Source organism: Salvelinus alpinus, chromosome 1 (genome assembly GCF_045679555.1).
Source record: "Salvelinus alpinus chromosome 1, SLU_Salpinus.1, whole genome shotgun sequence".
In the NCBI taxonomy this organism is placed as follows: Eukaryota; Metazoa; Chordata; class Actinopteri; order Salmoniformes; family Salmonidae; genus Salvelinus; species Salvelinus alpinus.
In genome coordinates this window covers 84,940,535-84,956,276 of record NC_092086.1, presented here as the reverse complement: position 1 = coordinate 84,956,276, position 15,742 = coordinate 84,940,535, and the positions used below count along the sequence as shown (strand labels likewise).

Sequence of the window (15,742 nt, the reverse complement as noted above, 5' to 3'; positions counted from 1 at the left end):
CATTGCGATCTCAACTTGCCAAACCAAACTACAAATATGGGACAGACTAATATCCATCTCTGCATAAACATACCCCAATTTCTCAACGCTGGTGTACAGTGACCAGTGCTACCTCACCAACACCAAAGACACAACATTCTCTTAAATTTATGACATCTCTGTTCTTGGAATGAGCAGGCCTATATAACTATGAAAGGGCTTGCTACTTGTCATCTTTAACTGTTAGCCTTGAAGTCATGACAACAGAAGAATACCTTAATTCTCACCAATTCAGTACTGAAGTCCTACCTGACCCAAAGAAACCGGCTTCATCTTTTGGCTGATGTAGAATGTTGAGGACAAAGGAGGGGCCAGACATCTGGTTTAAAGTAGGGCTTAACTTACTGATTTCGCCTTGTTTGTCCGGCTCCTCAAAGATATGCTAGAAGCCATGATTGAAACAAACACGAGTTGTCTTGGAGGTGTGGTTTGATATGGGTGTTTCTTGGGTGTGTCCTTTCCACCACCAAGACACACCCGTGTGTCAGACCCTCTAAAAAAAAAGGTTGTCTTGTCTTTCAGGCGTACCTCATTCCAGAGATCCCACGTTCCAGCCAAAAGAATGCTGTTCCGTTGAGCGTTCTTTCAGCATACCAAATAAAACATTTTAGCACTGAAAGTTGATTGTTTTTGGTTGTGGTCATTTCACTATACTATGAGTCATTATAGATGAGCATTGCATTGTATTGATGAAGCTATTAGCCTCTTGACCTAGACTTCATGATAGAGGTCTCAGAACCTGTAAGCCAATGACCAATCCGAGAAAGAAACAAAAGATCCCCGTTTCAGAGGTGGAGAACTGATCCACTTTATTGATTGGTCTGAACTCTTGTAATATACTACTAAGAGACATTGTGCGATACAAACATTGCATTTCAACATCATGGGATACACGGGTTTTCAAGTCTCAAATTTTTAAACAGATAAAAAAAAGTTACCACGATGTTTGACAGAGTTGGTGCCTCCGAAATGGCAACCTATTCCATATATAGTGCACCGGCTCTGGTCAAAAGAAGTGCACTATATAGGGAATAAGGTGTAATTCTGGACAAAGACACAGCTGAAAAGTTGCACTTAGTCTTTTCCGGCTTCATTTCGATTTATTTTTTAAGATTCAAGTTTCGTAACCTTTTTCTCATTGCCGCTGTAAACACTTGACATCCCATCAAAAATAGGATGAATAAAATTGATGTTGAAAAGATAGAAAATAAAAATCTGAACATCAGCTTTAGGACTTTAAACAATTCAAAAGCAAAATGAAACGGGGAAAAAAAACAAGGAAATATCAGGTTTAGAGCAGATTGGGATTATTTAAGCGAAGCAAAAGCTGAGAACCAAAAAACATGGTATGCTTTCACATATCCGAAAAAGGGTCTTGCAATGGAACATTACTGTCATTATCAATGTTGACCTAGTCTTTTGACAAAACGGTTGATATTTATCTTGGATATTAATAGAGAATAGATTAAGAGGCAATGGACTTGAATAGTCACCATGACTGCAAAAAAGCAACTCTTCCTTAACAACTTGACTGTACCATACACAAAAGTAAAACAATTGCATGTGTCACACTACAAAACCATGTACCAGCTACAAAAGACAGGAACTCGGTCATAAACATCCAGGTTTCCATTAATTATGGGCAAAGTCAAAGCACATCTCAGTATAATCCTCTGCAGGAGCTTGAATAAGTTATACAACAGGTAGTATGCTTTTGTTGTCAAAGGTTACAAAGCAAAAAGTGCAACAATGGTGCAGACCATTCTTTATGTTTGGTTAGTTTTATATTTTTTTGTTGTCTAAAAACATAAAAGACAAATCACACAGATCAGTTTACTGTCAGGACAGTATAAAAAAAAAAGATAGGGACTACGGAATCAAAACAAATAAACAAAAAACACCAAAATATTTCTCTGAGAAAATTATTTTAAAGCTGCCTTCTTTTTCTCCAGCCACAAGGCATGGGCGAATCTTGGGCGAAGGTTCCTGACGTACTTTAGTTACCATGACAATGTGGGTTGCAGAGTACTGTAAGTAGAACATTCTGCACTGGTTGGAAACCCTAGAGAGACAGCTACGGGTCAGACTGTGTGCCATACAGTACACCCACCTTGGTGGTGGTCAGCATAATCATAACACAATTGGCTCATTGACAGAGTTCAGATCAACATGGGGGCCCAGAAGTAAAGTAGTCACGAGGAGAAGGAACAACATCAAGCTTATTAGTCTTCTTTCACCTTTCTGCTTGCTCCTACACCAGTGTTCTCAACTTGTTCCAAAGATATTGGTTTTGTTTTTCTCAATGGTGCGGTGACGGACAAAAGCTTTCTTTAAGTTCTAGATCAGCAGAAATATTGTTACATCCATGCATCATCTTTCTCCACAGTGTTGCAAAGACAGGCATCAAATTACAAACGCACAACTAAAATGTTAACGTGTGTGTTTGTTTCATTCACTTATGTCAACAATGTTCAGGCTTTGGTGGTGCTTGGTGGTCAGGTGGATAGGGGGCCTCTGTCTCTCAGCTTCACTGTGATGGGGGGGTAAGAGATGGACAGGGAGGGACAGACTGATATTCAAGATTAAACCCTGCTCCTCCCCCATTCATTCAAAAACAAAGTGGATCCATTTAAAAGCAACATTAAAATAAGAATAATCAAGTGAAGAAAAAAACGGCAGAAAGTTACTCTATTTACATACAATTATTTTTCTTATAGACAAAAGCATCTTTCCAAAAATCAAACAATTTCCCCCCCAAAGAAATGTGTATTTTGTGTTGTTTTTTCATATTTATACATTACAAGTTCTTTATCTTTCATCATATCCTCCACCCAGGCTTCCTCTGTCCTGACAGGCTGTCTGCCAATGCTTCTGAACATAAAGGGAGTCAGTCTATCCTGAAGATTAAAGCCTGTCAGAAGTCACTCGCTGCCTTTCTTACTGCTGGCAGTCAGAGGGTGCTGTTGCACCAAAAAGGATACCCCCACACCCTCTGTTCTCCCCACACTCATTCAGCACCAGTGAGTGAGGCTTGTTTTGGGGGGAGGGGTGGGCAGGCAGGCCTGTACTGAGAGGCCTGCCCTTCCTCTGGGGTGAGATGAGGGGCAGGTAGGGCTCTAGTGGCAGTGCTCAGTCATCGCTGTCTGACAAGGTCTCATACTGCTCCGACAGTAGGGGCTCCCGCTCCCACACACGCTGCTGCTGGGACCCCAGAGGGCCTCCTGGTGGGGGCTGCTGGGCCTGCATGGAGGGGGAGGCCATGGAGGTGGGGGGCGTGCTGCTCAGCATGCGCATGGTCAGGGGGTTATAGGGGAACTGCATAGAGCCTGGAGAGAGATGTGAGACAGGATAGTCTTTAGAGGGATTTTTCTGATTAGAAAACCCTGATTTCTGAACTCCCGTGTGGCTGTTAATAATGTGGTATTGTGTACACAGACAAATAGACAGAGACCCAGAGTTTAAATGGGTCTTGTGTCTTACCTGTGGACGAGGGCCGGTCCTCCCAGGCCCAGCCCGGGGCCTGCTGGTGGTAGTCTCCCTCTGAGTGGACGGAGGAGACTGACGAGGGCCGCTCCCCTCCTGCTGTCTGGGCTGCTGCTGCGTATGCCTGACCTGGGTTGGGCGACTTGGACTTCCGGCTGTTGGCTTTGCTCTGCAGTTTCTGCTTACCTGTTGTGTTAGCAATAAGTTTTATTTGCACAAGTACAGTGAAATGCTTAACTTGCAAGCCCTACTCAACAGTGCAGTATTCAATATCAAAATAGTATAACTAAAAGAGGAAGCTATTTACAGGGTCAGTGCCAGTACCACATTTACAATGTGCAGGGATACTGGCGTATTTGAGGTAGATATGTACATGTAGGCAGGGATTAGAAGAAAGTGACTGGTAGCAGGATAAATAATAATAATAGTGGAATAGCAGCATAGGTGGTAGGTGTGTGTAAGTTTGTGGGTGTTAGTGTGAATTGGGACTATTCTGGAGAGCTTGTTCCAAATCTCAAAATGTCAAAGTATAGGGTGTCCACCCACTACCCAGAGTGGGTGAAAACGTGCTTCCGTGATAAATTCACTTCCTTATGTTTTAAAATAAATTTTTACCAAAACAGATATGATTATTCATGTTCTGAATTGTTCAGTGGCGTCTTTCTCGAACATATTATGAACAGTAACCTAACACATCCGACAATAGCCACCGAGCTCTGTTGACAAAGCGGTGCCGCTTCTTGCAGCGACTTGAGGATTTTACGTTGCGATGGTCTTCTGCAAAAGTTGTTTCCCCAGGTCGCAAAAAGCTAAATTAACATAACGAGCTCAATTAAATGTAAAATTATTTGAAAATAAAAAGCTTACGGTATGCTCTGTGCTCCGTTGACATTTCAGCGATACGCTTGTTTTTCTGAGATCTTTAAAAAATACTATTTTCATATACTAAAATATTTAAATGGTATATATATGTCATATCTCAATCGATCTTACCTCTATTGTTTTATGTCCTCTGGATTTGAGAAGAAAGACGGTGAGCCTGTCAGTTTGCCTTAATTCTCGCACAGCATCCAGGCTAGCTGACGCAAATACTATTTTCCAGATTTTTTCCCTCTGGCCTCCATTGATTTTAAGCATTTACATTTACATTTAAGTCATTTAGCAGACGCTCTTATCCAGAGCGACTTACAAATTGGAAAGTTCATACATATTCATCCTGGTCCCCCCGTGGGAATTGAACCCACAACCCTGGCGTTGCAAGCGCCATGCTCTACCAACTGAGCCACACGGGACCTTAAGCCCCAATCGGACAGGATACATCCCCCAGGTAATGGTATTATGTGCACGAGCACAAATCACCACATCTGTAATTTTAGTCCCGTCCAAATCTGCCATGTCAGTAATTATCACTTGGCAGGAAGGTTATTATCCCAGCCCTAAAAACCTACTGTTTTTCGGCAAACTCCAAGGTCCTCTGATAATGCATATCCCATGCTAATCGTCATCCCTGTGTTTTGAGGGATATTACTGAGTTTAACAGGTGCTGCACCCAGTTTGGGTTAGAACATGGGAACAAATTGATGCTTAAAACAAAGTGCTATGCACGTAGCATACAGATGAATTATCGGTTTTGTCATATCAACTTTCCTAGTGTCTTGCTTCTCTTTTAAAAGATGAAGTGGACACAATTGTACCAATGAATTAATAAATTGCCAAATACGTCAGGTAATTAAATATCTGCATAGGTTACAGTTCATGGTTCTTATTGATATGCATTATTATTTAGACTTTCTCTGAACTGAAGGCCATTAGGCTAATATTAGGCTATTCCAAGACATTTGAAATATCTTCACGCCTAGGAGAGCCTCCAGACTTCCGTCATAATGGTCAATTGTGAATGAGGGAAAAATAATAATTACAGGGGCAGTTCGGTAAAACGAATCCCGTCTGAATTGTCCACTGTTAAAACGGACATGTTGGGGTAATAATTACATAACCGCCGTTCTATAGTAATACTAGTCACGTGCGAATAAGGCTTTAGTCACGCTTTGTAGGATGGCCAATATTAGGGTAAGAAAAACTCAACCTTTGAACGGATTATGATAGAGACCATTGGTTTTCTGAGTATCTACACAATTAACATAATTTTACCCATTGGTCCAAATATTTTTGATTGGACACCCTACAAAGTACTCTATTCCAATGTATCTTTAGAGACAGACAGGGTTAAAAAGGTGTGTGTGTGAGTATGTAAATACGTAAATGTTTACTCCTGTATAGTGGTTTCAGTCTGCTGCGTGTAGTTGTTTGCCACTGACCCATGATAGGTGAGGGGTTGGCCTCCTGGCGGGCCTCGTTGCTAGGGGTGTTACAGCTGGGCTGAGGCCCTCCCTGGTGCTCCTCTGGCCTTTCTTCCAGGTTGCCCATCAGGGCCTTCCGGATGATGTCCTCCAGGCCCAGGTTACTGGCCGGGTCGCTGAAGGAGTGGTTCCTGGGGTTCACGCTGCCTGGTGGGCCAAACACGTACGCAGGACGAGGGGGAAGACATGGAACAGCCACCACGGTCGTGTTCATTAGGGTATTCAAACAAACATTTAAAAAAATGTTTGTTTCAATTTATTTCATACATTTTTTTGGCTGGTTTAAATGATTCTAGTATGTTTGAATATGAGTATATGGTGATAGAATAGGATCCTATGGTGTTAGAAATGTTTATACTCACTTGAGCTGGTCACAGCGGGCAAGTTGAAGATCTCTGTGCCTGGTTGTGCATTTCCTGAAAGGAGAAACAATAGCATAGTTCAGTTAGCAAACGAAATGTCTGACTGCAAACTAAAATGACGCTAAAAGACAGAGTTAATCGTTAGTCGTTTTACAGTATGTCTTCCTATTACAATGTTATCTGTTGTTAAATGAGAAATGAGTGCAATGCACAGAAAATATCCTTTAAATGAATAAAATACCGTGCGAATTGAGTTCCATCAAATGTTATATTTTTTCTATCTTGGAATGCTTTCTAAAATGATGTTCGTACAAGGAAGATAAGAAGAGAGGCGACTTACCTACATCAGAATCCCCGACACCAGAGGAGTTTAACTTACGAAATATCTCCTGCTTCTTGGATTTCACCATAGGGGAGGTGTTCTCCAGCTTGGTGAAGAAGGAGGGCAGGTAGCTGACACTGCCAGGGGAGCGAGAGTCGCCCCTGTAACCAGAGAAAGGCCACCACGGGGTTAAGAGTCAGGCAGCAGAGGGCTGATTAGGCTAGCGTGCCACTGGCACCTCCCTCCAGTTTCCACTCTGTTAGCATGCCAAACAGGTCACAGCTGCCCACAAGGCACATTCTGTCCATGGGCACTGAAGGTATCCAGTATCCACACGCACAAATGCACGTAGACATACAAAATAAATCGCTGTCATACTTTTTGGTTTGTCAACTTAATGCCCGAAACATACATATATGTCTAGTGATATCATTGAAAGTTCCATTAGGTCAGGGGTGTCATTCCATGGAGGGCCTAGTGTCTGCCGGTTTTTCTTTTCAATTAAGCCCCAGACAACCAGGTCAGGGGAGTTCCTTACTAATTAGTGGCCTTAATTCATCAATCAAATACAAGAGAGGAGCGAAAACCCACAGACACTCGGTCCTCTGTAGAATGAGTTTGACAAGTGTGCGTTAGGTGAACATAAAGAAATGCGAGAGCGCCCACTACTTAAGAAGATATGCCAGTCCTACACACCTCATCTCAGGCTGGTCAGCCTCTCGTCTCTGGGGTTGTTGCTGCTGCTGCTCTCTGGCCTCCTGTTGTTTATCCTGGTAGCTCTGGGGAGGGGAGATGGGCTCATAACTCTCCACTGCCCCCCTGCCACCCCGATCAGGGGATTTACCAGGTCTGGGTAAGGGACAGAGGAAGAGAGAGAAAAGTGAGAATTTGAAGGAATGGACAGGGGTGCACCACCAGGGTTATGTTCATTAGGGAGAAAATGTTTTGCATGGGAGGTATAACCTGAACTTATTGCAAACCGTTTAGCTACGGTTTACCCTACTAAACAGGCTGGCTTGGTCAAGAGGTTGTGTTGGGCTACTGGTAGGTGTTGTTACTGTACCTGGCTCTGGGCTTGTCAGGGGCATTCTCAGGAGACACTCTGCTGGGTGTGGGTCTCTGATGGTGTGATGGGGCCTGGGTCTGGTTTTCTGGGCTGTACCGGTTGTGGCCCTTGGCACGGCCCCCGGGGCCCGAGCTAGATACTGGCAGCTGGGCGCTCTGGAATGTGGTGGTGGCAGAGGAGGAGATGGTGGTGGAGGACTGAGGAGGATCCTGGTTCCTGGCAAAGTCCTGGGTGATAATATGCTATAAAAGGAGAAAGAGGAGAGGACAGACAGATCAGGGAGATGTTATTACTTGGAGGCACACCTCCATTTTCAGTCTCTACACTTAAATGTTTGTATCCAAAGTTGTCTAGTAGAGGCTGTTGTCAGAGTTGTTGAGATCATCATTTGCAGTTCAGTCGATGGATCACTCAAGATATCATCACTCAACAAAAAGTGGTACAGGAGGCATACTGACAATTCATTGTTGGTAAAGTAATTTGTATTGGTTACACAGTACATGGATTGTTTGCCTTAGGAACCCAGTTAAAAAGGGCTATGAAGGAACAAGTCATTGGGGTCTTCTTCAGGCTGACTACATAGCAGTTGCCTGACAGAACTCATGCCTGGATAGGTGTTTAATATCAGCTAACCACAAAATATGATATAGCAATCTGATGCCCGACTGCGCAGGCAATGACATGGCATGCAATCGTGGAAAGCTACTAGTGTGTCTTACCGAGATGTGGTCAGCCAGGGTCATGACCCGGTGGGTCTTGGGGACCTGCTGGGACTGGGAGTACCCTCCGTCAGCCTGGGAGGAGGGGGGCTGCTGGGACTCCGCTGACTGGCGGTAGCGGATCATGTCAAAGGAACGCATGCCAGCTGCTGAGTGAGGATAACACACAGTTACCAGACTGAGTTGGGGAGGGTAGAGAAATGGGGGAGAGCGGGGAGGGTGGAGGGAGGGGTAGAACTACCCCTCCTTCCACCCTCCCCATATGTCAATAGGCAGCTGATATACATTTGCCTCCAGCGGACAAAAATAGCTTGTGGAGTGGTCTGGTGACCAGATGGGAGCTTGTGGGGAATGGAATGGTGTCGTCTGCTCTGTCGTACTTAGCTGACAAGGTTACTGGGCTAAGGAGTCATTCCATAAGGAAACCAATACTTGAGAAAGAGAGCTTGAGACCTTCAAGAGAATACTTAAAGTCCCCATATGACATCTATAGTAGAGGTTGACCAATTATGATTTTTCAAAGCCGATACAGATTATTGGAGGACCAAAAAAAGCCGATACCGATTAAATCGGTCGATTTTTATATATATATTTGTAATAATGACAATTACAACAATACTGAATGAACACTTATTTTAACTTAATATAATACATCAATAAAATCTATTTAGCCTCAAATAAATTATGAAACATGTTCAACTTGGTTTAAGTAATGCAAAAACAAAGTGTTGGAGAAGAAAGTAAAAGTGCAATATGTGCCATGTAAAAAAAGCTAGCGTTTAAGTTCCTTGCTCAGAACATGAGAACATATGAAAGCTGGTGGTTCCTTTTAACATGAGTCTTCAATATTCCCAGGTAAGAAGTTTTAGGTTGTAGTTATTATAGGACTATTTCTCTCTATACCATTTGTATTTCATATACCTTTGACTATTGGATGTTCTAATAGGTATTTTAGTATTTAGTATTGCCAGCCTAATTTCGGGAGTTGATAGGCTTGAAGTCATAAACAGCGCAATGCTTGAAGCACAGCGAAGAGCTGCTGGCAAATGCACGAAAGTGCTGTTTGAATGAATGTTTACGAGCCTGCTGCTGCCTACCACCGCTCAGTCAGACTGCTCTATCAAATCAGACTTAATTATAATAACACACAGAAATACGAGCCTTAGGTCATTAATATGGTCAAAACCGGAAACTATCATTTAGAAAACTGGTGAAATACGGAACCGTTCCGTATTTTATCTAACGGGTGGCATCCATAAGTCTAAATATTGCTGTTACATTGCACAACCTTCAATGTTATGTCATAATTATGTAAAATTCTGGCAAATTAATTACGGTCTTTGTTAGGAAGAAATGGTCTTCACACAGTTCGCAACGAGCCAGGCGGCCCAAACTGCTGCATATACCCTGACTCTACTTGCACAGAACACAAGAAAAGTGACACAATTTCCCTAGTTAAAAGAAATTCATGTTAGCAGGCAATATTAACTAAATATGCAGGTTTAAAAATATATACTTGTGTATTGATTTTAAGAAAGGCATTGTTTATGGTTAGGTACATTGGTGCAACGACAGTGCTTTTTTCACGAATGCGCTTGTTAAATCACCCATTTGGCAAAGTAGGCTGAGATACAATGACAAATTAACAGGCACCGCATCGATTATATGCAACGCAGGACAAGCTAGATAAACTAGTAATATCATCAACCATGTGTAGTTAACTAGTGATTATGTTAAGATTGATTGTTTTTTATAAGATAAGTTTAATGCTAGCTAGCACCTTACCTTGGCTCCTTGCTGCACTCGCATAACAGGTAGTCAGCCTGCCACGCAGTCTCCTCGTGGAGTGCAATGTAATCGGCCATAATCGGTGTCCAAAAATGCAGATTACCGATTGTTATGAAAACCGGCCCTAATTAAATCGGCCATTCCGATTAATCGGTCGACCTCAAATCTATAGAGCTTTACCAGTCAGTAAGGGCCAGTTTCCCAGACACATTAAGTCTGACTAAAATGCACTTTCCATGGAGATGCGCCATTGAGTAGGCCTTTTAGTAATTTCCTCATCATCTTAAATAAGCATGCCCCTTTCAAAAAATTTAGAACTAAGAACAGATATAGCCCTTGGTTCACTCCAGACCTGACTGCCCCCGACCAGCACAAAAACATCCTGTCGCGGACTGCACTAGCATCGAATAGTCCCGGCGATATGCAACTTTTCAGGGAAGTCAGGAACCAATACACGCAGTCAGTTAGGAAAGCAAAGGCTAGCTTTTTCAAACAGAAATTTGCATCCTGTAGCTCTAACTCCAAAAAGTTTTGGGACACTGTAAAGTCCATGAAGAATAAGAGCACCTCCTCCCACTGCACTGAGGCTAGGAAACACTGTCACCACCGATAAATCCACGATAATCGCGAATTTCAAAAAGCATTTCTCTACAGCTTTCCTCCTGGCTATCCCAACCCCGGCCAACAGCTCCGCACCCCCCGCAGCTACTAGCCCAAACCTCCCCAGCTTCTCCTTCACCCAAATCCAGATAGCAGATGTTCTGAAAGAGCTGCAAAACCTGGACCCCTACAAATCAGCTGGGCTAGACAATCTGGACCCTCTCTTTCTAAAATTATCCGCTGCCATTGTTGCAACCCCTATTACCAGTCTGTTCAACCTCTCTTTCGTATGATCCGAGATCCGTAAAGATTGGAAAGCGGCCGCGGTCATCCCCCTCTTCAAAGGGGGTGACACTCTATACCCAAACTGTTACAGACCTATATCCATCCTGCCCTGCCTTTCTAAAGTCTTCGAAAGCCAAGTTAACAAACAGATCACTGACCATTTTGAATCCCGCTGTTCAATCCGGTTTCCGAGCTGGTCACGGGTGCACCTCAGCCACGCTCAAGGTACTAAACGATATCATAACTGCCACCGATAAAAAACAGTACTGTGCAGCCGTCTTCATCGACCTGGCCAAGGCTTTCGACTCTGTCAATCACCGTATTCTTATCGGCAGACGCAATAGCCTTGGTTTCTCAAATGACTGCCTTGTCTGGTTCACCAACTACTTCACAGACAGAGTTCAGTGTGTCAAATCGGAGGGCCTGTTGTCCGGACCTCTGGCAGTCTTTATGGGTTTACCACAGGTTCAATTCTCGGGCCGACTCTTTTCTCTGTATATATCAACGATGTCGCTCTTGCTGCAGGTGATTCTCTGATCCACCTCTACGCAGACGACACCATTCTGTATACATCTGGCCCTTCTTTGGACACTGTGCTAACAAACCTCCAAACGAGCTTCAATGCCATACAACACTCCTTCCGTGGCCTCCAACTGCTCGTAAACGCTAGTAAAACTAAATGCATGCTTTTCAACCGATCGCTGCCCGCACCCGCCCACCCGACTAGCATCACTACTCTGGACGGTTCTGACTTAGAATATGTGGACAACTACAAATACCTAGGTGTCTGGCTAGACTGTAAACTCTCCTTCCAGACTAATTTTAAACATCTCCAAACCAAAATTAAATCTAAAATCGGCTTCCTATTTTGCAACAAAGCCACCTTCACTCACGCTGACAAACATACCCTAGTAATACTGACTATCCTACCGATCCTCAACTTCAGTGATGTCATTTACAAAATATCCTCCAACACTCTACTCAGCAAACTGGATGCAGTCTATCACAGTGCCATCCGTTTTGTCACCAAAGCCTCATATACCACCCACCACTGCGACCTGTATGCTCTCGTCGGCTGGCCCTCGCTACATATTCGTCGCCAGGTCACCTATAAGTCTTTGCTAGGTAAAGCTCCGCTTTATCTCAGCTCACTGGTCACCATAACACCCACCCGTAACATGCGCTCCAGCAGGTATATCGCACTGGTCATCCCCAAAGCCAACACCTCTTTGGCCGCCTTTCCTTCCAGTTCTCTGCTGCCAATGACTGGAACGAATTGCAAAAAAGAGAATCGCTGAAGTTGGAGACTTATATCTCCCTCACTAACTAAGTGTCAGCTATCTGAGCAGCTTACTAATCGCTGCAGCTGTACACACAGCACGTCTGTAAATAGCCCATCCTATCTACCTACCTCATCCCCATATTGTTTTTATTTACTTTTTTGCTCTTTTGCACACCAGTATTTCTACTTGCACATCATCATCTGCACATCTATCACTCCAGTGTTAATTCGCTAAATTGTAATTACTTCGCTACTATGGCCTATTTATTGCCTTACCTCCTCACGCCATTTGCACACACTGTATATAGACTTTTTCTATTGTGTTATTGACAATACGTTTGTTTATTCCATGTGTAACTCTGTTGTTGTTTGTGTCGCACTGCTTGGCTTTATCTTGGCCAGGTCGCAGTTGTAAATGAGAACTTGTTCTCAACTGGCCTACCTGGTTAAATAAAGGTAAAATAAAAATAGTACAGGTGCAGGCTTAATATTTGCCAAGTAGCTCAACGCTTCCATAGGTTAAGCGCAGACTAGAGTTTTTTAAATGAACCTCCGACTCGCTATGCGTCGATACGTCAAAAATGTACATTCGTAAACCCTAACTGTATACCCATGTTGGTCCTCAAATAAGAAGACAGGTTTTTGTTCTACGTTTGCTACGGTGTACCCTACACTAAACAGTCTGGCTTGGTCAAGAGCTGTATCTGTACCTGGCTCTGGGCTTGTCAGGGTCGTTCTCGGGAGACATACCACTGACTGTTTCCTCGTTGCTGTTGCACTAAGATGGCAACTCAGCGTGAATGTGCATGTGCCAATTGAACCTCAACAAGGTAACAGTCGGTGGTTGTATTTGATTAACGTTTTATTAAAAAGTATGGATTTCAGCAAACAAAGAAAGGAACGCAACAGGGGACAAACATAGGTATACAGGGTAAAGGGTTTAAGAATGTACATTTTTGAAGTATCGACGCATAGCGACTCGAAGGAGTTGGAGGTTCATTTAAAATAAAATATAAAAAACTCTAGTCTGCGCTCAACTCCGCAAGCTTAATCTGTGTCAGGCACACCAGAACTGAGAAGACATCTTATTATTGAATGGCTCACAGTACAACGCTTTCTTCTTACCTTGTGTTGCTGCCTGTGCGGCCCTGTCCCTGTCAGCCCTCTCCCTGTCATCCTGCTGCTGTTTCTCCTGCTGGGCCTGGGCTGGAGAGTTGGCTGGGCTGATCACCTCGATGGCTGCTCCACTGGGGACCTCATACCGACTGGATGACACTGCAGGGGAGGGACACACACACCTTGAAAACAACCCTCTCACTGACATATGATCATTTTCTCTTTTTTTGTGATTTGCTATGTAATTAAGTCTTACATGTTAGAAATGCTGGGAATTAAAACGCAAACCAAATCTATATCCAGGTGTCCACCCACCCACCCAGTTGTATTACAGGACTATTTGTCTCTGTATATAGTGTCCATGTTTTACACTGTTCCCTGTTCTATTTTATTCTATGTGGAAGACTCACAGCTGCTGGAGGAATCGGAGCTCTGGGAGCCTCTCTCCCGTGAGTCCTTGTCCGAGGCGATCTGACGCTTGATGATGACGTCGATGAAGTTGGCGGCCGTGATGGTGGTCTTTCCTCTGGTCCTCAGCTCCTCCTCGATGCGTGACTTGGTGGGGGGACCCTTGTCCTTGCCCCCCTGGGGACCACCAGACCCCTCAGCGTATCCTGGGTGGGGTTTCCCCCCTGGCAGAGACATGTAGGGAGACTGCATGGAGCGCCTGTCTGCCTCCTGCTGCTGCTGCTCGTGCTGCCGCCTGGCCGCAGAGGATGATGAAGACATGTCGTCGTCTCGATCGTGCTTGGAGGAGTCCTTGCCCTTGTTGACGTCCATCTGAGGGGCGGATGCGGCAGCGTCCACCAGGGCAGCCAGGGCGTCGGCTGCAGTGCTATAACGGGCTCCTGCCTGGGCTGCTGCTGCTGCTGATGGCCTGGAGGTGGCAGAGAGGTTGAGGGTTAATATTATGTATATATAAACTCAGCAAAAAAAGAAACGTTCTCTCACTGTCAACTGTGTTTATTTTCAACAAACTTAACATGTGTAAATATTTGTATGAACATAACAAGATTCAACAACAGACAAACTGAACAAGTTCCACAGACATGTGACTAACAGAAATTGAATAAATGTGTCCCTGAACAAAGGTGGGTAACAGTCAGTATCAAAAGTAACAGTCAGTATCTGGTGTGGCCACCAACTGCATTAGGTACTGCAGTGCATCTCCTCATGGACTGCACCAGATTTGCCAGTTCTTGCTGTGAGATGTTACCCCACTCTTCCACCAAGGCACCTGCAAGTTCCTGGATGTTTCTGGGGGGGAATGGCCCTAGCCCTAGCCCTCACCCTCCGATCCAACAGGTCCCAAACGTACTCAATGGGATTGAGATCCGGGCTCTTCGCTGGCCATGGCAGAACACGGACATTGCTGTCTTGCAGGAAATCACGCACAGAACAAGCAGTATGGCTGGTGGCATTGTCATGCTGGAGGGTCATGTCAGGATGAGCCTACAGGAAGGGTACCACATGAGGGAGGAGGATGTCTTCCCTGTAACGCACAGCGTTGAGACTGCCTGCAATGACAACAAGCTCAGTCCGGTGATGCTGTGGCACACCGCCCCAGACCATGACGGACCCTCCACCCCCAAATCGATCCAGAATACAGGCCTCAGTGTAATGCTCATTCCTTCGACGATAAACGCGACCATCACCCCTGGTGAGACAAAACCGCGACTCGTCAGTGAATAGCACTTTTTGCCAGTCCTGTCTGGTCCAGCGACGGTGGGTTTGTGCCCAAAGGCAACGTTGTTGCCGGTGATGTCTGGTGAGAACCTGCCTTACAACAGGCCTGCAAGCCCTCAGTCCAGCCTCTCTCAGCCTATTGTGGACAGTCTGAGCACTGATGGAGGGATTGTGCGTTCCTGGTGTAACTCGGGCAGTTGTTGTTGCACATGTGGTGCGGTTTGCAACTGAAAGGGTGCACATATAAGAATGGATTAACAGTACACGTACAGGTTTTTATCTGGAACGAAAATGGGCATAGGTGGTGGGCATGGCGTGCGATCAACCCGTCTGGATTTTAGAAAACATTTTAGAGGCCCTCATCTTGGCAGTGTAGAAATTATTTTGGGATATTTAAGCCAATAACCTGCAATTCTACACATTTCTCCATGGAGCTGATTGAAAATGTTGCAGTTTTAATGCACATTTTTTGATATTCTATACATTCCACGGCTAATGCTGTGTTCTTTTGCTTAAACATAATAATACAAATCAACACTGCTAAATTCATTGTTTTTGGAATTTAAAAATCTCCCTGTCTAGCTTTTATTTTGGTGATTGTTAGTTCTCAAAGATTATACTATTTAAAAAAATA

General features: G+C 44.2%; 1 protein-coding gene and 1 non-coding gene across 9 annotated transcripts in view; both read right to left on the bottom strand.

Annotated features, from left to right (window-relative positions):
- Window positions 1-822: 822 nt before the first annotated feature.
- ncor1 (nuclear receptor corepressor 1) overlaps window positions 823-15,742 on the bottom strand; it is a 117,519-nt gene continuing 102,599 nt past the window's right edge. For 7 of the 8 annotated variants that reach the window (XM_071329737.1, XM_071329709.1, XM_071329746.1 and 4 more), the window contains 10 exons: window positions 13,833-14,299; window positions 13,432-13,581; window positions 8,352-8,500; window positions 7,630-7,874; window positions 7,263-7,415; window positions 6,585-6,727; window positions 6,245-6,298; window positions 5,841-6,029; window positions 3,520-3,708; window positions 823-3,365 (listed from right to left, as the gene is read on the bottom strand). In XM_071329737.1, coding sequence (XP_071185838.1) covers window positions 3,169-3,365; window positions 3,520-3,708; window positions 5,841-6,029; window positions 6,245-6,298; window positions 6,585-6,727; window positions 7,263-7,415; window positions 7,630-7,874; window positions 8,352-8,500; window positions 13,432-13,581; window positions 13,833-14,299 — 1,936 coding nt within the window. In that variant the 3' untranslated portion in view covers window positions 823-3,168. The remainder of the gene's footprint in view (window positions 3,366-3,519; window positions 3,709-5,840; window positions 6,030-6,244; window positions 6,299-6,584; window positions 6,728-7,262; window positions 7,416-7,629; window positions 7,875-8,351; window positions 8,501-13,431; window positions 13,582-13,832; window positions 14,300-15,742) is intronic. The other variant, XM_071329728.1, reaches the window with a different exon arrangement.
- Window positions 4,740-4,816, bottom strand: trnaa-ugc (transfer RNA alanine (anticodon UGC)). Its single transcript has one exon. It is a non-coding gene; the product is annotated as a tRNA-Ala (tRNA).